A 23,441-nucleotide genomic window follows, 5' to 3' on the forward strand; every position below is an offset into this window, starting at 1 on the left:
ATGAGTACAGTCATTCTTCAAATTTAGCAACTCTTCCTTTTCTTTCATCAAGTGTCATGTTAAAATTTTTTATGATGAGAATGGATTTCTGATCCAAGTGAACTTTTTAAAAAAATCTTTAAAAATAATGAAGATTTTTCTTCAGCACATATAGATGTATTTCTCCTTGTCTTAATAGTTCTTTGTGATTCAATTTATAATAGTGATAAATATTATTCACAAAACATTTTAAATTTGTTTTCTGAAGTAGAAATTTTGCTTTGATTGCTAAGCTGTATCAGTATACATTAATGTATTTTTATATAATTCTTAAACTTAAAAAGTTTATTTCAGGGAGCTCAATGGTTGAGTGCCCGCCTCCCATACAGGAAGTCCTGGGTTTGGTTCCTGGTGCCTCCTGAAAACAACAACAACAACAAAAAAACAACAAAAAAAACAACTCAGAAGCTGATGTGACTCAGTGGTTGAGCGCTAGCTTCCCACATACAAGGTCCCAGGTTTAATCCCCAGAACCTGGTACCTCAAAAAAAAAAGGTTAATTCTAGTATTTCAAATGTTAGAGAATCATTTTTTAAAAGTCTATTAACTATCCTTCAGCATATCCGCAAACAGAGATTCATACATGATTAAAAAAAAAATCTTCTGGGAAGCAGATGTGGCTCAAGTGATAGGACCTCCACCTACCATGTGGGAGGACCTGGGTTTGATCCTTGGGACCTCCAGGTGAAAAAGAAGAGAAAGCATACCTGCACAGTGAGCCAGTGCCCACGTGGCGAGCCAGTGCCCTTGCGGTGAGCTGAGCATTTGTATGGTGAGCCGAGTGCTCATGTTGGTGCCTATCCAGTGAGATGACTGCCCACACGGTGAACTGAATGCCCTCGTGAGTGCCCACATGGCGAGTGAGTGTCCATGTGGCGAGTCAGTGCCCATGCGGTGAGCCATTGCCTACATGGTGAGCTGAGTGCCCATGTGAGTGCCTGCATGGCGAGCTGAGTGCCCACTCAGCAAGCCAAGTGCCCGTGCAAGTGAGTCAGGCAGCAAGATGATGACTCAACAACAGAGAGAAGAAGGGTAGGGTCAAGGAGAAGCGCAGCAGAGACCAGGAACTGAGGTGGCACAATTGACAGGGAACCTCTCTCCACATCAGAGGTCCGCAGGATCAAATCTCGGTGAATCCTAGAGGAGATAAACGAGAATAGAAGACAAAAAGAGAAACAGATACAGAAGATCACGCAGTGAATGACACAGACAGCAAAAACAGCAGGGCAGGGCTGGGGACAGGGAAAAGTCTTCTTTTAGTTCATAAACTCATGATAAATGGTTTCTTTGGCCAGCCATTACTCCTCAGTATGGCACAGTAGAGCCTGGTATTGTGATTGCATTTTTTTTTGCTCAGAGGTGACATGAATCTGCTCTTCCATTAGTAAGAACATGGCCTCACCTAGGTCGATGTCAAGGAACTAGTAAGTATGGTCAAGAAGGGGCCAGGGAGGAAAAGGAAATGACTGAAAAGAAAAAGGGAGTTCTGAAGGTAGAGGCTACTTTGAATGAGCTTTGATTTAAACTCATTTTCCAAGTTGTCTGCCTGTTATTAATCTGTTATCTCTGAAGGAGATCTTTATTTGTATTTTTTATTCTTTTAATTATGTATTATATTTTTCTTTCTGATTTTACATTAATAAAAATTCATTGTAGAAAATTCAGAAAAGGTAGGGAATAAATAAATACAAGTTGGCTATAATCTCTGGACAGTAACATGGTTTTGGTGTATTTCCTTTGCCTTTTATCCCTGCCTCTTCCTGCTTCTCTACATTTATATATTGGTAATTTGTATACACATATAGACAACAATGCATGTAATTTGTATACACATGCAAAATTGGGATGCATACTTTTATCCCTTGCTTTGTCATTGAATATATACTTCATTGAATATACTTCAGAAACATCATTTTAAGTCTGTGTAAGATTTCTATTGCATGAATATACCATATTTTAACTTTCTTTTGTAGTTCAAAATTGAATTTGTTTTTATTTTTCCTCTACTGTAACTTGACAGTGAATATCCTTCTATATAATTTTCTTTATGTAGTTCAGATTATATTGTTAGGGGAAATTTGTGGAAGTGTGCTTACTTGGTCAAAGATACTTATTCCTGGCTGACATGGATAAATTGTATCAATTTATATACTTCCATTAGCAGAGTTGAGGAGTGCCTTTTCTACAACTTGGCTAACCTTAGATATTATTATTGTAAAGAAAACAATTTCATTGACTGGAAAGGTGTCTTATTGTTTAATTTACATTTCTCAGGAAGAACTTTTTTTCTTGGCCATGCATATTTGTTTTCTTATGTAGCACTCAGAACGCTTTTATTGGCATGGAATGAATCTAATATTTTGGGCACATATTCTTTGAGGAGAACATTTTCAGAGACCTAGTAAATTTTCATTAATGCCAGTGATACTAGGATAAATGATACTATGCTTTTTAAATGAATAAATTATATTATAAAATAATTCATTCTTAATGGCAGTTGATGGTTATACAGTTGGCACTTAACTGCTTTGTGGTTTTCTTCTTGAAATAGGTGTATTAAGGGGCTCTCCTCAAGCATTTTCATGCACCCTCTCCCAAATGTATGCTAGGTTCTAATGATGTTGCACGAGGCTTTTGCCAATTTTGATGGCCGTTCAATTTTTGTTTGTTTGTTTCTCCCTGCATCAACTCTGTGTCTAGGGATGGTGGTGCTGATAAATGATAGACTGACATCTTTTGGTGAGGCTAGACCTCTGCCATCACAGCTGCTTTCTGCATTGTGGCACTTGGGGTTAGGTAGCTCCCTCAATTTATTCTTGAGTCATATTTGATGTTTTGAATTGCCAATAGTAGGTGAGGAAAAGTACCACGTTTTTAATCAACAATGAAAATAATATTTCTTTTTATTGTAATCAGATTTAAAAATTTCCTTTGTTCAGCATTTATGAAACTTTTGTAATTAAAGTTCTTAGGTGGTTGCTGAATGTTTCATATACATTAAAAAAAAAGTCATGGTAAATTCTTAGATATATCTCACCTTAAATCTTAATATCTCTGCAGGAGTTCCATCAGATGCAAGAGTGTGAACATCTTTTATTGCTCAAAGTTATTGACATTAATAGCCGAAGACTTTGTGTGTGTGTGTTCTAGTGAAACTCATGCTGGAAAGTGTGATCCCTATCTTATTAAAAATATGTAAGCCTTAGTAGGGGTAAGTGTGAGGTCAATTTTTTTTTGGTATTAAGTTAATCTTTATATAATGCTGCTAAGATTTTCTTTTTTACAGTTAAATTCAGATACTTCATATCTTCACTTATTAATACTAGCCAAATAATTACGATGTGTGTTCCATTGATTTGTGTTCCATTAAAGACAGTGAGGTGCATGTGCCTGTGGTAAAAGTATAAAAAGGTGGACTGGAAGGTTACACGTGAAATCATGCTAGTGGTTATCCCTGGGGTGGTGGGGCAAGAATGCTATTGGGTGGGGTGGGGGCACTAAGAATTTATGTTCTAAGTCTTTTATTTAAAAAAAAAAGTAACACATGTCAGAATGCTATTTTTTTTTTAGTTCTACATGTGTATACATGTGAACTTATTATATTCTATAATTTAAACATTTTCTCAAATCATTAAAAACCTTCCAATTTTCATTAATAACTATTTTTAGTCCAGTTGAAACTCAAATTGACAGCTATTTAGAAGAGTCTGTTATACCATATTTATCCATTGATATTACCTGCAGAAAACTGATTATTATTAAAATTGTGGTACTCTTAGAGAATCAAGATGCCCCAGAGATTGTTCCCTGTTTTTACTAACAACCATTAGTATAAATACGTTGGCTTTTTTGATATCGCTTTTTCTTCTGCAGGATGATTTCTTGAATTCAATTTTTTCCCGTAATTATGACTTGTGAAAATGAAAACTATTCTGCTTTTAGTTATAGAATTTTGTTAAGAAAAGACAGACCCAAGGAATAATTATTATTTTCAGTTATAGAAGAGATGGAATAAAAAAATAAAACTCCTTCACTCTGAGGCCAAGGTTGATTTGTTTTTAGTACTTATTAAATCTAGTGTAATTGTCCTATTTAGTTTTTTTTTTTTAACATGGCACCTAGTAAATATTTTCTATTATTACTTGATACTTTCTCCCACTTTTCTTGACATTTTTATGCTCAAATGAAATGAAAGGACACTGGGGAGACTATAGACACATGTGGGCTATTGCTGCTGTCTTTAGCAAGTTTTATTAACTGTTAACTTTTTTCACACTCATTGTTTAAGGGACAGCAGAGCACGATGGCCAGAATATAGTCAATACTGTAATCTCCAGTACAGAATATATATAGCCTGAGGAGCCTGACTGAATCCTAGGTCTGTGTCTTGGGTCTGCTACTTATGATCATTGTCTGAAGTTAGGTGTGTTACGTTTTAGCTCTAGCATCCTCTGTAAATTAGGGATTAATGCCTACTTTAATAAATTGTTCTGAGAATTAAATTGACTTGCCCAAGTAAGCATTCAGCACAGTACTTGGTATAACAGCAAGCTCTCGGAAAATGTTGGTTCTTCCTGGTTTCAGTAATGAAAAATGCTGGAAAGTACTTAGAGTAAAAGATTTTAGGTTGTGTGGCATAGATTTATGAGACACTATTTACTGAGGTGATTTCCTAAGTTTAAAAGGTGAAATTTACTTTTATTATTTCTTTCCTTCTTAACTGTATTCTTTGAACTTAAATAATTGTGAGCCAGGAGAAGCAAAACTAAACAACTCTTTCAGCCTTAGTTTCTTTTTCATGTTTACTCATGTGTGAGGGAGGTACATCGTGGACCTTTGTGCTTTTTGACAGGGAGAAGGGGGACAAAAATTAGAGAAGATAGGTGTGGAAGGAAGTTGAGAGGCATGGGCAGAGGAGAGGCAAGTGAGTGACTAGATGGTCTCTCACCCTGTCTCTGCTAGTGTGACCATACTGATTCTTTTGCTGATGCAGTAAGGCAGACTGTATTTTGAAAAACCTAACCTTCTAATAGAGGTCCTTCCTGGTTTATTTATTAATTTTATTTTTATCCAGTATTTAAAAAATGATTGCATTTATTGAATGCCTAGGATCTGTGTACATTTAGGAAATCCTCTTTTCTCTTTAGATTTATGGTCATGTACTTCCCAAATGCATTTAGAATAAAGGTTAAAAAGTCCATAATATCCTGTAACTCAAGGAAGGTATCATCATACTATACTTTATGAGCCAGAAAAAAAATGGTCTTACAGATTTTAGCAAGTTCATACAGTTAATGTTAAATTAAATGTTATATTAATCAACCATTAACCCAAAAATGAAAATACTGGAATATTCAAACTTTCACTTTTGATCAGTTGAGTTTTCTTGGGTGCTTGTTTGTTGTAAATATATGTAGTTTCTTCAACTTCTATAGAGATTTCTGAAACTTTTGAGATGGTCTTGAATGAAATATTTTTTTCTGCATTAAATAGGGAATTGAAATAAGGATTGGAAGAAAGATGTTTAGAGAATTTTTTACTGATGAAATTATACTCAGTTTGTTAGATTTTCTGTTTTAGTGGTGATGTTGAACATGCCATCTTATTATGTATTCCTTATAGTAAAATTTGTACTACTTGTTATAAATTTGTTTAATTTTACTATGTTTTAAATTAAGGTTCATGAAAATGACCACTACACATTCGAATGGGATTTTTTTTTTTTTTTCGTAGACCATTTCGTGTGTCATATCCTATGTTTAAAGATGCATATGTTCTTACAGTTTAGTAGAATTGACATCAAATTAATATTAAGAGACTGGCAGTTCTACCTTTGGTTAATCTCTGGGTTTTTTTCCTCTGTAGAGATAACCATATGTCTATTCCTTCTACCTTACAATATTGTAGTTAGGATTAAGTGAGATATTTATGGTATGTGAAAATGCTTTTAAAGTTTGGAAACATTGCACAAAACTAAGGGATTATTATTTGGAGTTGTAACCATGATGAAAATCATATCTGAGGAATTGCTTTATTAAAGCAGAAAAAAACAAAGGAAATACATGGGAAAGTGATTTCTTGTTGTGTTTTCAAGCTATGTATTTATGTAGAAATTACAATATGCCAAGGGATTGATGTAATAAATATTTAAAAGGATCATATAGTAAACAAATTAATATCTTATTTCCATGCTCCTTACTATTTGATTGACTTTGGCTTGGATTTATTTTTTAAGGATTTGTTCACATCAATGGCGGACTCTTCCAGTGATTCAGACTACTTCCGCTACCGTGACCATTTGAGTCAATGGGCTACCAGGTCAACTCACAGGGGACCTCAAAATCATACTTCTGCAGATGTCACCAGAAAGGTCAACACTATAACAAGTACTTTACAGGTTAGTTTAACAGTGATTGCATTTAATAGATTTTAAGTAGTTTTACTGAGTAATAGTATCAGATTGTGTTTTAGTTTTCTATTGTTACTGTAAAATTATCACAAAACTAGTGGCTTAAAATAAGACAAATTTATTATCTTACAATTCTAGAGGCCAGAAGTTGGACATGGATCTTATGAGTTAATATTAAGTTGATAGCAGGGCTGCATTCCTTCGTGAAGGCTCTAGGGAAAAAACTGTTTGCTTGCTTTTTCCAGCTTCTAGAGGCTGCACACATTCCTTGTCTTGTGGTCCCCTTCCTCCATCTTCAAAGTTGAGTGAGTGGTGGGCCCAGCTTTTCTTATATTGAATCACATCACTCTGGCTCCACTTATACTTTCCTCTTCCATTTTTAAGGATCCTTGTGATTACGCTGGGTCCACTAGATAATACAAGATAATCTCATCTCAAAGTCCTTAACTTAATCACATCTGCAATCACACTTGCCACATAAAGTAATATATTCATAGGTTCTGAGGATTAGGACATGGACATATCTGGGGGCTATTATTTTGCCTACCACAGCCTGTAAAGATATTTGAAATATATGGTAGGCTTGGAGAGTGTCTTAGGATAAAGCAATATTTAAAAATAATTTATTATGGGAGTGAAACCAGTAGGAATCATCACAGTTTAGTTTCTTGTGGCTATGTACCTACAGAAAAGTTGTTCGCATTTTGAGCAGATTCATGTTTTTAGTAGATTATTTATGAATGGAGAGTATAGAGGTAACATTTTGATTGGCAGGCTAAACTTTGACAGTGTTTGAAAGTTTGAGTGGAGGCAGATTTCATCCTTTCTGTAGAACAGGTATAGGAAAAGAGGTGGGGGAAAGGGTGGCAGAGTCATGTGGGGAAAAAGAAATCCCAGAAATGAATTTTATTTCTACCCAAGTAAACTCTTAACGTTTGCTTTGCTTGGGTAGGCATAGGTTTTGACTTTTAATCACTTTGGGTTTTAATCACTTTGAGTTAGAGGCTAATTTCAGGGGAAGAAGAAATAATTTGATTAAGTAATCAGAAAGTTGTTTTTTCAAACTTATTTAAACTAAAATAAGGATGAATTTTTGTAGTAGGCATCCTTGAACTTTCCCATCAATGAGAAACATTAATAAGTATATATATTTTGGAAGGAAATACCTCAATTAACTTGGTGTAGTTTAGGTGGAAACCATATTTTTTATGAGAACTAATTTTTGTTGATAGTTAAAGGTTAAAGGCTACCTTTTTTTTTTTTTCTGTTTAATCATCTTCTGAGGTAAAATAATGAAATAGCTTTAATCCTAATTTATGTTGTACAGAGTACTGGATTTGCTCTTTTGGGATTCCTTTTCTATGAAGGGGGTGTGAATTAGGTGAGATGCATACTTTATAATGAGGATTCTTCTTCAATTTGCGGTTTTGTTGCTTTGCTGACATAATGGAATCTTGGATAAGGATTTAAATTATGTGCTTCAGATTTCACACGAGTGCAGACGGTTTGAATTTCTTAGTGGTAAGATTTATTTGATATTTATAAGGTACAGTGATATCCAACTTAACTATGATATAAATGTATCTTTTACAAACTATTTGACGTACTACTAAGGTTGTTTGGGGAAGACAGTGTGGGGTAATTAATAAAGTTCGTTTTCTTTCTCAAGGACACCAGTCGGAACTTAAGACAAGTGGACCAGATGCTTGGACAGTATCGAGAATATAGTAATGGACAGGCTGGTACTATAGAACATGTGAGAACTTTTACATATGTTTATATTTTCTTTTACTCATATTTTTGGAATGCAGTTGTTGGGGTGTGGGGATGTGAGATAGAGTAGATAGGTATTTTGAATAGCTATAATTTTTAAACTGCTTTATTATATTGTAGTTTAAATTTAGGTTATCTTGTCAGATGGAGAGCTAACTAACTTATGTAGATTAGATTCTATTCAATTTCAAGGCTTTAAGCCAGAGAAGAAAGAATTCAGCATATGAATTAAAATGAGATGTGCTAAACCTGGACCAGGATACCCCTCCTGAGAAGTTAAGAATTTTAAAGTTAGTTTATTTTAAAGTAATACCTGCTCATTGTCAAAAATAAAATCTCCTCTCTCATAGCCCCTCTTAATCCTACTCCACAGAAGTAACAGTTTGGAGAATTTCTTGTATATTTTTTCAAACATTTTCATTCATGTACAAGCATATATGGGATTGTGTGTGTATTTGTATATTCTTTTTAAAAAATGAAATCATAAAATGTTTTGCAAATTTTTTCATTTAGTAGTGTATCTTATGTCACTTTCCATAAGATTTTGTATAACTCCATCTCATTCTTTTGGACAATTATATAAATTCTATACAATGGATGTATCAAGTAATTTTTTTTTTCTATTATAAACAATGCAGCAACAACTCTTATTGTACAAATATTTTTATGTAACTGTAGGATTTCTAGAGGTAGAATTGCTGGGTTAAAGGGTATGACACTTAAATTTGCTGTATTTCAAATTGTCATTTCTTGGAGGTACCAGTTTAGATTTACTTCACATGGGGATGTGAGAAGGAAATGACTTTTTTTTTTTTTTTTTTAACTTTTGTCAGTTCTGTCTCTGTATTTTCCTCCCTTTGGACTTTGCTTACTCACCTTTCATAAACTCTTAGAAAACCATTTAAATTTTTCCTCCATGTTTCCAATGATGAGTTTATACTATAATAAGATTAGTTAATTAAATTCATACTATAAAGTTTGTTTTATATATATGTACTGTACTGAATGGTCACATAACTACCAAGTAGTAATTCACTATTTTCTTCATACAGAGCAAAAGTATAGTCATCGTTATTCACTTGTAATTGGAAGCTAATTGTTTTAGCATTGGGAAATATAATTCTCTCAAAAGGTTTTTTTTTTTTTACTACTTTCATTTAGAAAATAAATTTGGACATTCTTGCACTTACATAATTTTTATGATATATAGTATATTTGACAAACAGAAACTTAGACTTTGTATATTTAGGAAGCTCATGAAATGTTCTGGTTTAATTATCTAAATAATAGTAATTACCTTAGTAATAGAAATTCATTCTTTTCTTTTTAGTTTATTAGTGAAAAATTGAAAACGTTTTTAAGTAGTAGCACAGAACAATCTTTCTTTATCATGTTTAATCTTAGATGCTTATTTATGGTAGCAAATTTTCCATTAATTGGGGAATTGGGAAATGAAATTATCTATTAGAAAAATTCCTGTACAGATTAACAATTAAAACACAAAATGTTTTATGCTGTGACTTTAAGCTTCTGGTAGGCCTAGAGGTAAATAATGCTGAACTGTCTGGGAAATGCTTTTATTCGTTGGAGGTAAACAAACTTAACCAGTATTTCCATCTGAGTTCTAAGTTTATTGAATGCAAAGCCACTCATATAAGAAATAAGACACAAGAGAGGAAGATTCTTTTTTGCTTCAGGCTTTTTCTTAATCTGGTATAGAGTCTGCTTCTCCGTAGTTTCCCAAAATTCTTGTCTTTTAAAACAGTTGGTTCTCAATAATTTTTCCTCTATCATACTAGAAGACTGTTATGCATTGCGTTTTATTACACTCATTTGACATAGCAATGATTTTCACCCAGCCACCTAGAAGCTACCCAGGATCACCTGCCATACTCTACGGGAAGACATGCAATGCAGAAAGAGTATTTCTCACACCAAATAATTCTAATGTGCCTCTTGTTGAATATGATTTCTTAACATTAAAATGTTTATTGGACTGGAATATGGCATACCTAAAAATGAATATATTTAATTTGTTAGCTATCACGTGATTTGCCTGACTCTTTCTATGTATATTCTTCCAGTTCTTGAAGTACATTGTAAGATTAGCCTTTGACTTTTTTTTTTTTAATCAACGTGTATTATGTTCAGGGATGGACCCTTTAGAGTGCATAATCCATGTAAGTTGTTTTGTTTTTGAACTTGCATTTTTTTTTTTAAACATCCTTTAACAGGTTAATCCATTTTAACCAATGATCAACTATTAAAAATATTATTCCTACTAAGTATTCTTTGCTTAGTTGAAATGAGCATTTCTCACTTAAAATAGGAAGAGATTTCCAGGAAAGTGAGATCAACTCTTTTGCCCCAATGGAAGACAAGAACTTTTATTATTACCTTAGATTTTATATATTATTTTATTGCCAGGTCGCAGTAAATGGGTATGTGATATGTATATGTTTAGATATTTATTTTGGGGGGGTTTAACTTTGTGAGCATCATTTACCAGTGGATGAGGGGAAAGTCTGGAAATAAAAATATTCATAGTATTTTCCTCTTGTGATGGTCTACTCTCATAAGAGGACATGAGAATTATTCCTGATGATTTTGTGAGGAGGCATGTTAGGTCTCTTCTTTGACTACTTTTTTTTTTTTTATTGTATGTGGTTTTACTACTGTTCCCTTGAATCATTACAAGCTTCTAACTATAATTTTTTTCCCCCCTCCTCGCCCATACCCACACTGGTGTATTTTGCTGTCTGTGTCCATTTGCTGTGTGATCTTCTGTATCTTTTTCTCTTCTCTTCTTGTTTTCTCTTCTAGGATTCACTGGGATTTGATCCTGGGGACCTCTGATCTGGAGAGAGGTTTCCCTGTTACTTGGGACACCTCAGTTCCTGGTTTCTGTTGCGCCCCTCCCCTTTTTCTCTCTTTTGTTGCATCATCATCTTCCTGTGTGTCACTTGTGCAGGCACTTAGCTCGCCAAGTGGGGATTCATCTTGCCATGCGGGCACACTTTTTTTTACCAGGAGGTTCCAGGGATCAAACCTGGGTCCTCCTATGTGGTAGGTGGAAGTCCAATTACTTGAGCCACATCTGCTTCCCCCCAACTATAATTTAATGCCTTGCTTATAGTATGTGAAGGGCACTCTGTGAGGAGAAGATGAGGGCTGGGGTCTAGGTTACTTTGTAGAGCAGCAGTACCATCATTTTCATAGGCTCTTTGGGAATTAATCCATAAGTTTAGTATATCTCTTGTACTTTTATCTATATTAACTCATTTAATCTTCTAAACAATCCTATCAGGTAGACATTGTTATCATCCTGATTTTCAGCATAATGAAACTGGGGTACAGAATGGTTATTAATTTGTCCATGGTCTCACAGCTAGTCAGGGATAAAACCAAAGGTAGGATGTTATTGCCAGGGCTCATTGAGGTAATGACTGCTCACATTTTCATGATGCTGCATATTTATATTTCTGAAATTGGGACTTTGGCTTCAAAATTAGAAGGGTTATATAATTATACATTTATAAAATAGATTTTGGAAGTTGTCTTGCCAATTAAAAAATAAAAGCTCACTGTCACACATGTAGTTAATATAAAGCTGATACAGTGGTCAGAATGAAAGGTAGAATGAATACAGGAATAGAATTTGGAAGAAATCTGGCCTTGAGCTAGGACTGGCATTATATCATTGCTGTACTTGGCAGTTCTAGCTGCCACTTAGACAATGAGGAGGATTCTGTGAGTTGCCTTTAACCAACATTGATTTTTTTCTACTTCCTAAGTTACAATGATTGCTTTTTTACTACTGCTTCTTGTAGCTGTTCTATAAGAAAGTATGGCTAATTAGCCATACTTAAATGGATAGTAAAACTTAGAGTCTTTGGTCTTCATGAAATTCGTGATGGTAAGGAAGCATCATCCTTTATTATTTATTATGTTGTGAACTTCTTGAGAGGTCTGAGAACATGTGGGTCAAAGAGGACATGTGGGAAAGGTTTAATTTTAAAGCTTACTGTGGAGATTTAGATCAAATTATACTCCTGTATTATGTAGTGTAATTGATGAGCTTAGATTTTCAAATACTTCTAGAACTGTATTTCTATCCATGAGTGAATAGAATCTGTCTTTGTGGTAATGCTATAAAAATGGAATGTCCTCAAGAAAGAATATTCAACATAAAAATTAATACCTTCTGTAGTGGAAATTTGGGCTGTAACTGATGAGGCTAATGTAGTTAATATTGGATATAAAAGAAAAATATAGTTCTTTTGATTCAAATTAATAGATTAATTAAGTTTATTTTCAAGGTAAAGATTGGCTAAAATATAGTAATATCAAATTAGAGTTTAGAGACTTGCATGAATAGGTTACTCTTTATTTTCCTCCATTTAAGTATTCTGATTTAAATTCTCCTTTAGGAGCTATAGGATGTTGCTGTCTGGTATTGAAATATGGAGGAATGTTGAATGTTATACAATAAAGTACAAGTTTCCTTCTATTTAAAGAGCTTCAGTGGTCTAATATCCTTGGTGACATCTCTGAAAGATAACGTTAATGGTTTAGAGTCAGACACCAGCCACCTATAATATCCAATAGCTGAAACTATCTGCTTCTTTGTCCATGGCTGAACTTTATTATTGTCCTGAAGGTGAGGACTGTGTTCCTTTGTTGAAGCTCCAGATGGAAGATTCAAAATGGACTCTGCTAGCTGAATTCACTGAAGAAAAGCACCCCAACTTCCCCTGCTTTTTCCTTTGAAACAGCTGACAGGCAGAAAGATCTCTGTTCCCCTCTCGGTCAGCTGGAGTAAGCCAGGTGTTTTACCCTAGCTTACTACCTTGTGGGTGGGGGGGGGGGGAGCCCTTCCTTGCTGTGACTTAGTAACTCACGTTTGTCCTTTCACCTTCTTCCTCTCTCTCCCTCACCCTCCTGGGAATTATGTAGCACTGTCCTGGTCTGCTTATTCTCAGAGAATTTCCCTCAGACAGCTTTTGGCTCTTTTTCCATTGTTTTTGTGAGAGCATTCAGCTCTGCCTATTAGTCTGTCACCATCTTCCCACAATCCTCTCTGTAAACATATTTTTGATTATAGAATTAGGTTCTTAGAATCTTGTTTAAAATTTTATTCCCAAGTCTCTCACAGAACTATTGAACAGGAAGATAATTTTTAAATAATTTTGTGTTGAGATAGGTGGGGAAAAAATGTAGACTTTGGAGTCACCCTTGAAATTGAATCCTGATTTTTCCACTAAAACCCATGTCAGTGGCTTTGGGCAAGTTAATAAACCTTTCTGAACTTGAGTTTCATCATCTTAAAATTTAATTTAATCATTTACTTTTTTTTTTTTTTCCTCCTCCTCCTCCCCGACCCAGCTATTTTTGCTGTCTGTGTCCATTCACTGTGTGTTCTTCTGTGTCTATTTCTCTTTTTGTCTTCTCTTCTCCTCTTTCTCCTCTAGGATTCACCAGGATTCGATTCTGGTAACTTCTGATGTGGAGAAAGTTTCCCTGTCAATTGTACCACCTCAGTTCCTGGGCTGTGCTCTGCTTCACCTTTGACTCTCCCCTTTGTCTCTCTTTTGTTATGTCATCATCTTGCTGCATGACTCGCTTGCAGGGGCACTCGGCTCACTGTGTGGGCAGTTGGCTTGCCACATGGGCACTGGCTTGTTGTATAGGCTTGCTTCCTCTTCTTCTTTTTTACCAGGAGACCCCAGGGATCAAACCCAGCTCCTCCCATATGGGTGGTGAAGGCCTTATCACTTGAGCCACATCTGCTTCCTGTGTATTTTTTCATTATAGCTAAAATTTATTTAAAGTGCTCATGCTATTTAAGATATTTGTTCAGCATTTATATTTTTAATATTTCTTTAATTCTTCCAACATTCCCTACCATAGAGCGTGTGTTAAGTTCTTAGTATCATATTAGGTATATTATAGATACTCAGTACATATTATTTTTCTTCCCATGACTTCATTGGGTCTGACTTAAGTTGCATGTGTGTGTCACTGTGATTATGAGTAACATAATGTGTTGCAACATTTAAAGTGATAATGTGTGTCTAATTATTTGATATATTTATATATACACACTTGGTATATATATATATATGCTAAATTAGACAACATACATAATATTGCTAGGCCCCTTATGTTTGTGAATGAATTGTCTCTCTACCCAAACTATAGTAATGTATTGCTATTAAGAGTACCTTGCACTTTCCATGAGTGCTCATTTATTGACATTCAAAATCTTATGTGAAAATATTTTAAAAATTCTTTGAAAATTGTGTTTAGAGCATATGATATCTATGGCTTTGTATATATGGGATTTCATTCAAAAATACAATAGTTCCCCACTTTCACTAATGGAGAGGACTGTCTAGACAGAAGATGAATAAGGAAATAGAGGACTTGAACAACGTTATAAGCCAATTAAATCCAACAGAATTATATAGAATACTCAGAAAACACATTCTTCTCAGTGTACATGGAACATTCTCTAGCATAGAAATATATTAGGCCACAAAACAAATCTCAGTAAATTTAAGAGGATTGAAATCATGCCGAGTATCTTGTCTGACCACAGTGGATTGAAGCTAGAAACCAAAAAGAAAAGGAAAACTAGAAAATTAACAAATATGCAAAAGTTTAATCACATACTCATAAGTAACCAATGAGTCCAAGAAAAAAACCATAAGGGAAATTAGATATTTAAAAATAAATGCAAATGAAAATATAACATAGAAGAACTTATATAATGAAGGCAGTGAGCGGAGGAAAATTTATAGGAGTAAATATACCTATATTAGAAAAGAAATATTAAATTGATAACCTAATTTTATACCTTAAGCAACTAGAAAAAGAAGAGCAAAACTAGTAGAAGTAAGGAAGAAAAGATTAGAGTGGAGGTAAATGATACAGAGAATAGGAAAACAATGAAGAGAATCCACAAAACCAAAAGTTGATTCTTTGAAAAGATCAACAAAATTGACAAAACTGTAGCCAGATTGACAAAAAAGGAAAGAAGATGTACATTGCTAAAATCAGAAGTGAAAGTGGGGGCATTACTACTAACCTTACAGAAATAGAAAGGATTATATGGAGGCTATTACCAATATTTGTATGTCGAAAATTAGATAACCTAGATGAAATGAATAGATTTCTAGAAATAAATTCCTAAACAGGCTTAAGAAAGCCTGAACAGACTTATAATAAGTAGAGTCTGAATCAATAATAAAAAACTCCAACAAAGAGAAGTCAAGGATCAGATGGCTCTCCTGGTGAATTCAACAAAAACATTTAAAGAAAAATTAATACCAATTCTCCTTAAACTTTTCCAAAAAGTAGGAAAGGAAGAAACAATGAACACTTTCTAATTCATTCTTTGAAGCCCACATTACCCTGATATCATAGCCAGATAAAGACATCAAAAGAAAAGAAAATTACAGACCAATCTCCCTTATGAATGTAAATTGAAAAGTTCTCAGCAATGTACTAACAAACTGAATTCAACAGCATTTTAAAAGGGTTATACACCAAGATCAAATGGAATTTATCCCAGGAATGCAAGTGGAGTTCAATAAGAACATCAGTCAATGAAATATGCCACATTATTAGAATGAAGGAAAAACACCACATGACCCTCTCAATGGATGCACAAAAAGCATTTGACAAAATTCAACATACTTTCATGATAAAAACACTCAGAAAACTAGGAATAGAAGGGAATTTTCTCAACATGATAGAGAGCATTTATGAAAAACCTATAGCTAACATCATACAGGATGTTTAAAGACTGAAAGCTTTTCTCCTGTGAATAGAAACAAGTCAAGGATGCCTACTTTCACTACCACTATTCCACACTGTACTTGAATTTCTAGCCATAGCAGTTAGGCAAGAAAAAGAAATAAAAGGTATTCAAACTGGGAAGGAAGATGTAAAACTATCTCTATTCCCAGATGACATGATCTTATATTTAGAAAATCCCAAAGAATCCACCAAAAAGTTAGTAGAGCTAATAAATGAATTCAGCAAAGTTGCAGGGTTCAAGATCAACCTGTAGAAATCAGTTGTGTTTCCACACACCAGTAGTGAACGATCTAAAAAGGAAATTACAACAATTTCATTTATATATCCAAAAAGAATAAAATGCCTGGGAATAAATTTGGCCAGGGAAGTGAAAGACTTGCACATAGAAAACTACAAAAATCCTGTTGAAATAAAAGAAGATCTAAATAAATGGAAAGACATCCTGTGTTTCTAGATTGGAAGACTTAATATTATTAAGAATTTAATACTATCCAAAGCAGTTTATAGATTCAGTGCAACCCCTATCAAACTTTTAACCATCTTTTTTGAATAAATGGAAAGGCTTATCTTCGAATTCATATGGAGTTGCAAGAAGCCCCAAACAATTGTGAAAACAATCATGAAAATAACAAAGTCTCATACTTACTAATTTGAAAATTTAATACAAAGCTACAGTAATCAAAACTTTTTGGTACTGCCATAAGGACAGAAATATAGATCAATGGAATAGAATTGAGAGTCTAGAAATACACTTATACACCTATGCCCAATTAATCATTTGATGGCAGAAATCGTCACTTCCACAGTGGTGCTGGGGGATATCCTTATGCAGAAAAATGAAGTTGGATCTGTACCTCATACCACATACAAAAATTCACCAACAACCTAAATATAATTGCTAAAACTGTAAAACTCTTAGAAGAAAACACAGGGGTAAATCTTCATGACCTTGGCTGTGGTTGTGAATTCTTAACTATGACACCAAAAACATCAGTAAAAGAAAGAATATATAAATTTTATTTCATCAGAATCAAAAACTTGTATATCAAAGGGTATTGTCAAGAAAGTGAAAAGATAGCCTACTGAATGGCAGAAAGTATTTGCAAATCATATATCTGATGAGTTTAGTATCCAGAATATATAAAGAACTCTTACAGCTCAGAAACAAAAAGATATAGCAACCTAATTAAAAAATTAAAGCAGATGTGGCTCAACTGATAGAGCGTCCGCCTACCATATAGGAGGTTCAGGGTTCAAACCCAGGGCCTCCTGACCTATGTGGTGAGCTGGCCCATGTGCAGTGCTGCAGCGTGCAAGGAGTGCCATGCCACACAGGGGTGTCCCCTGCATAGGGGAACCCCACGCGCAAGGAGTGTGCCCCGCAAGGAGAGCCATCCCGCGCAAAAAGTGCTGCCCACCCAGGAGTGGTGCCACACACACGGAGAGCTGACACAGCAAGATGATGCAACAAAAAGACACAGATTCCTGGAGCCATAGAGAATGCAAGCTAACACAGAACAACACACAGCAAATGTACACAAGAGAACAAACAACAAGGGGGTGGGGGTGGGGAGAAATAAATCTTAAAAAAAAAATGGGCAAAATACTTGAATGCACATTTCTCCACAGAAGATATGCAAATGGCCAATAAGTATATGAAAAGATGCTCAACATCATTGGTAATTAGGGAAATGCAAATAAGCACAATGAGGCACCACTTTATACTCATTAGGAGGTTATAATCTAAAAGATGGACACTAATGAATTGGTGAGGATGTGGAGAGATTGTTGGTGAGAATGAGAGATGATTTACTCACTGTATAATACAGTTTGGCAGTTCCTCAAAAATTTAAACATAAAATTACCATATGATCTAGCAGTTCCACTTCTAGGTATCTAGGTATATATCCAAAATAATTGAAAACAGGTGCTCTAACAAGTACATGGATACATAAGTGCATAGCAATACTCTTCACAATAGTCAAAAGGTGGAAATATGGAGGCAGACTTGGCCCAGTGGTTAGGGCATCCGTCTACCACATGGGAGGTCCGCGGTTCAAACACCGGGCTTCCTTGACCCATGTGGAGCTGGCCCATGTGCAGTGCTGATGCGCGCAAGGAGTGCCCTGCCACGCAGGGGTGTCCCCCGTGTAGAGGAGCCGCATGTGCAAGGAGTGCGCCCCGTAAGGAGAGCTGCCCTTCGTGAAAGAAAGTGCAGCTTGCCTAAGAATGGCGCCATCCACACGGAGAAATGACACAACAAGGAAACAGATTCCCGTGCTGCTGACAACAACAGACAGAAGGGACAAAGAAGACGCATCAAATAGACACAGAGAACAGACAACCAGGGTGGGGGGAAGGGGAGAGAAATAAATATTTAAAAAAAATAATAAAAAAGGTGGAAATAACTCAAATGTCCATCAACAGATGAATAAAGTATGATATATACATATAATGGAATGTTTTTTAGTCATAAAAAGGAATGAACTACTTATACATGCTAAAATGTGGATGACCCTCCAAAACATGCTAAGTGAAAGAAGGCTTACAAATAAGGTAACGTATGGTTCCCTTTATATGACATATTCAGAACAGGTAAATACATAGAGAAAGAATGTAGATTGGCGGTTTCCAGGGACTGTGATGAGGAGAGAATGGGGAGAAACTACTTAATAGGTACAGAATTTTATTTTGGAGGGATGGAAAACTACTTAATAGGTACAGAATTTTATTTTGGAGGGATGGAAAATGTTTTAGAACTAGATATAGAAGTGGTGGTTTCACAACATTGTGAATATTTTAAATGCTACTGAATTGTACATTTAAATTGGTTAATTATATGTTATGTGAATTTCACATCAATAAATTATTAAAAAAATAGAATAGTACATAAGTAACTGCATATATGAAGGGGAGTTTCTAAATATGTGGAAGATTATTATGGGTTTATATTTTCTATAAACCAGCATATGGACAGAGGTCTAGGTATAGCAGCAAGAGCAAATAATCTTTTATTAAATAAAAAATAAAATAGAAGCAATCATTTTAAAACAGATAGTAGACCATAAAGGTATGCAAGTCATAAATTTGCACTTATTTGATTTTATGAATGGTTTTCTTCTTTTTCTGTTCTTCTTCCTTATCCTCCTACTTGTTATTCTTGCTTTAATAGCAGAAGATAAATGGACAGTGAGGACCCGAGATAGTGCTGATGAAATTAACCTTACAACCAATCTCTTTTGCACACTGTTCCCAGATCAGCCTTGGCATTCTGTAGAGAAACAGGCTTAAAGGAAAGCCAGAAATACAGCACATATCAAAGTGCTGGCCAAATTTTTAAAAATGTTTTCTGCCTTCTGTTTTGTCCTTGATTCTGCCAAACTGACCCCTAACATTTAAATGGAAGTACTTAATTTTTTTTTTTTTTTTACATCAGCATTGTAGATATATCAAGACTTACAATGCAAACTATTCCCGTGGTCACCATTGATATATACATTGTGAATGTCTGCTAAATACTGACTCTTTGGTGTCAGGTGGAAATGGCATGGAATGGTTAGAAAATATTTCTGTTCAGCTATGCCCCTAATGAATGCATTTTTCAATGAATGACCAAATTTGTATGCTTTTCTATATAACCTATGTTGTGGTAGGGGAGGTATTTTCTTAGTATGAAAATAAAGAACATTTTGGAATAAGGAAGTGTTTGAAGAAATAAATGGGATCTCTGTATAGTTTCCAAAATCAAGCCTACTTTACCTGCTGTTGCCTTGATGATCTCTGTGAGAGTTGGCTTACAATGTGGGAATCTTATTGAGTTACATTCTTTTTTGTAATTCGTTAAACTTATTTTGTCTTCAGAGTTTCTCAAGTAGCCGTAGCACAGGACTTTCAGAGATCTATATGAGAATTATAAAATTGGAAATTTTATTTAAATGATAATTTAAAAGCATATGTAGTTTTTTCATTTCATTTATTTACTAGTTTCCAAAATAATCAGTTGTTTCCCTAGTATCATCCAATGTTCACCAATGATTTTTTTTCTGTAAATAACATTATGAACTCACAGGTATATACATATTTGAAGTAACTGATTGTTCCATTTCTGGCTAGAAGGAGCCTATTCAACTGGACTCCAAAGTCTAAGAGTATATCTTAGTGATTTGGACAAACTACCTTATTTACAAGAATTGCCATTTAATATCAGTGCTCAAGTTTATTTGTATTCATATTGGTGCATAGTGGTAATGTTTTAATTGTTTTAATCCAGTATCAGAAGAAGAGAGGTAAAGCAGTAGACCTAATATATAAATGATGCATTCATATCAAGGTAAGGTAAAAATATGTCATAGTATGTTCTAAATGATGCTGGATTCACAGTTTTGCAGATGAGGAAAAGTGTTGAGCATTGATTTGCTTTCAGCAAAATTTCATCATCCATCATAGTAGATTAATGTTAAATTGAGTTTTATTTGTATTTAATTTTGTTTGGCTTGATTTTACAATATTTAGGAGGTATAATCTCAAAGAGCTGAAAACAATTTTTATAATTTTTTACATCTTACCTGTTTACCTTTTTGTTTTCATGTTTTAGGAGTTCTCAGTTGGTTTCAAACATGATTAGATTTTGTGTGGTGTCTGTCATTACTACTTTAAGTGTAGATTTTAATTCTGCTATTACATGTTTAGTTTGGTGTCTTAAGTTTAGGACCTGTCTTTGCTATGATACTTGTAGAATTAATTTTAAAAATCTTTATTTCATTCATCTATTTCTTACATATCATTTTGGGGGGGGGGAAAGGGGTTATATATCAGCCTGCTCATCTCTGATGGCTTTGTACATACCTATTTGGAGTTTTTAAATAAGGTTGCCAAATATTTTTTCTAATTTTTTATTTTATTTCTGAAATGATTAATTTTCTACTGTCTATGATTCCTCTTAGATTTTGGAATGATGTTTCCTTTCTCTTGTTCTGCGTTATTTTTCCATATGTTCTATGATGGCTTTTTTTTTTTTTTTGAAGGCAGAGTGTACATGTGTGTATGAAAATTCATTTTATTCATCAGCTTTTATAGCTTGGGATTTGTTGGCAAATAAGTCTACTTAAGAAGGATCTTGGCAAGTTCTGCTTCTTGCTTTGGTACCTGAGATTATTTTGGATAGACTCTCCTGCTGAGAATAATTAGCAAGATGAACGGGAAACGGACTTTGGCCCAGTGGTTAGGGCGTCCGTCTAACACATAGGAGGTCTGCGGTTCAAGCCCTGGGCCTCCTTGACCCGTGTGGAGCTGGCCCATGCGCAGTGCTGATGCGCGCAAGGAGTGCCGTGCTACAGAGGGGTGTCCCCCGCGTAGGGGAGCCCCACGTGCAAGGAGTGCACCCATAAGGAGAGCCGCCCAGCGCGAAGGAGGGAGCAGCCTGCCGAGGAATGGCGCCGCCCACACTTCCCGTGCCGCTGACGACAACAGAAGCGGGCAAAGAAACAAGACACAGCAAAAAGACACAGAAAACAGACAACCGGGGGAGGGGAGGGGAATTAAATAAATAAAAATAAATCTTAAAAAAAAAAAAGATGAACAGAACGTTAAAAATAAAATTGTGAACCCATCAGTGAAATAACAATGCAGTGCCATTTCAGTAAGGAATTGAATAGTTAAGATTTGGCCAGTAGAATCCAGAGGGTAAGACCCACATTTGGGGCTCTTTGTCTCTCGAGGTAATGGCTGAGAGGCTAATATCAGAGATCTTGCTCAATTCAAGAGACTGGTATATTAGTCAGGCTTCTCCAGAGAAACAGAAGTGAGAGAGATTTATTATAGGAATTGTCTCCCATGACCATGAGGTTTGGCAAGTCTGAATTCCATAGAGTCGGCTGCACGTTGGAAACTCTGATGAAGGTCAAGTTGTATTTCTTAGAAGCTGTCTGGCTGAAAGTAGAAGCAGAAATTCTTTTTTCTCACTTTTGAAATCATCAGAATCATCAGTTCTGGCTTTTAAGACCTACAATTGACTGGATGAGGAGTTTCCTTTATTGCTGAGGGCAATCTCCTTTGTTGATTGTAGATTCAATCATCTAACTAAAGATGCAAATCCACCTATGAAATACCTTCACAGTACCATCAGGCCAGTGTTACTTGACCAAACAGCTGGATACCATAACCTAGCCAAATTGACATGAAAATTAGCCTTCATACTTGGGGAGTCCAAAACTGCAGTTCAGGGACACTCCCGATTTTAATTGAGAACCCAAAGGGGTATAGCCAAGGAAAAATGGTAAATTGGAAATAGGAGAAGTGGTAAACTGGAAATAGAACAGCTCTAATTGTGACAAAGCCCAGTTTAGAATCATCTCCATTTCTAAATGGATTAAGGTGATTTGGGATTGCTAGTGACCCTACCCTTACTTCATGCTAGAAGCAAAACCAAATTCCCTTTGAAGAAAGATGTCATTATCCAGAGCTTTAAATTATCTCTGCAGTTTTTTCATATACAGTGTCTTGGCCATGATAAAAAAAATACTTGAGCTTAGGAGAATACAAGAGTTGACTATAAGCCATGGGAACAAAACAGATGATAGAATCATACATGGGTCTGTAAGATAACCATGATTAATATGTTTAAGAAATTGAAAGACCAAATTGAGAATTTTTACAAGAAATGTGGAACTGTAAAGAAGAATCAAATGAATGATCCTGAATCTGAAAAATATGATAACTGAAAAAAAAAAAAAACCTTAATGGATGGCAGCTATATATATTTGGAGAGAATTAATGTTAGTCTTGACCAGAATAAACAAAGAGAAAAATAGAGAAATGGAAAGAACATAGAAGGCATATGATATTTGTTAAAAAGGATATAATGTAAATGTAAATGGAATTGTAGAAAGAGAGCAGAGATAGAATAAGGCAGAAACAATGTTTGAAAAGATGTTAGCTGAGAATTTGCAGCACATGAAAGGTTTCAAGGCACAGATTCAGTGAAGTCTGTTGACCAAAAGCAGGATAAATACAAATAAAACTGCGCACAGACACATCTAAGCAAGGAGAAAATTTTAAATAAATTCAGAACTAACAAAGACAAAATACCTTAGAAAAGAAGCAATAATGGGAAATGACAATTGACTTTGTTTCCAAAAACTGATAACAGGCCTAGCTTGAAAGACATGAATAGTAAAGAGAAACACAAAGAGTTAAAAGGAGTGATTTTACATTTGTTTCTGTCACTAACTCATGTGATTTAAGTCACTTTGCATTTCTCATCTTTTTCTCATGTTATAGTTCCAATCTGAACTTCTAAACTTTAACATTGTTTAATTTTATTCTTGAGCGTTTTGTCATAGATTACTGATGTACTTCTCTGTGTTCATTGTTTAACACCTCTTGTCTACTTACATAT

General features: G+C 34.9%; 1 protein-coding gene across 8 annotated transcripts in view; it reads left to right on the forward strand.

The window, feature by feature from the left end:
• Nucleotides 1–23,441, forward strand: part of CEP128 (centrosomal protein 128) — a 478,155-nt gene that overhangs the window by 19,484 nt on the left and 435,230 nt on the right. For 6 of the 8 annotated variants that reach the window (XM_058292854.2, XM_058292836.2, XM_058292847.2 and 3 more), the window contains exons 3-4: nucleotides 6,275–6,436; nucleotides 8,118–8,204. In XM_058292854.2, coding sequence (XP_058148837.1) covers nucleotides 6,290–6,436; nucleotides 8,118–8,204 — 234 coding nt within the window. In that variant the 5' untranslated portion in view covers nucleotides 6,275–6,289. Of the gene's footprint in view, nucleotides 1–3,099; nucleotides 3,251–6,274; nucleotides 6,437–8,117; nucleotides 8,205–23,441 lie in introns of all 8 variants that reach the window. The other 2 variants (XM_058292841.2, XM_058292852.2) reach the window with 1 other exon arrangement.

Source organism: Dasypus novemcinctus, chromosome 3, assembly GCF_030445035.2.
Source record: "Dasypus novemcinctus isolate mDasNov1 chromosome 3, mDasNov1.1.hap2, whole genome shotgun sequence".
Classification (NCBI taxonomy): Eukaryota; Metazoa; Chordata; class Mammalia; order Cingulata; family Dasypodidae; genus Dasypus; species Dasypus novemcinctus.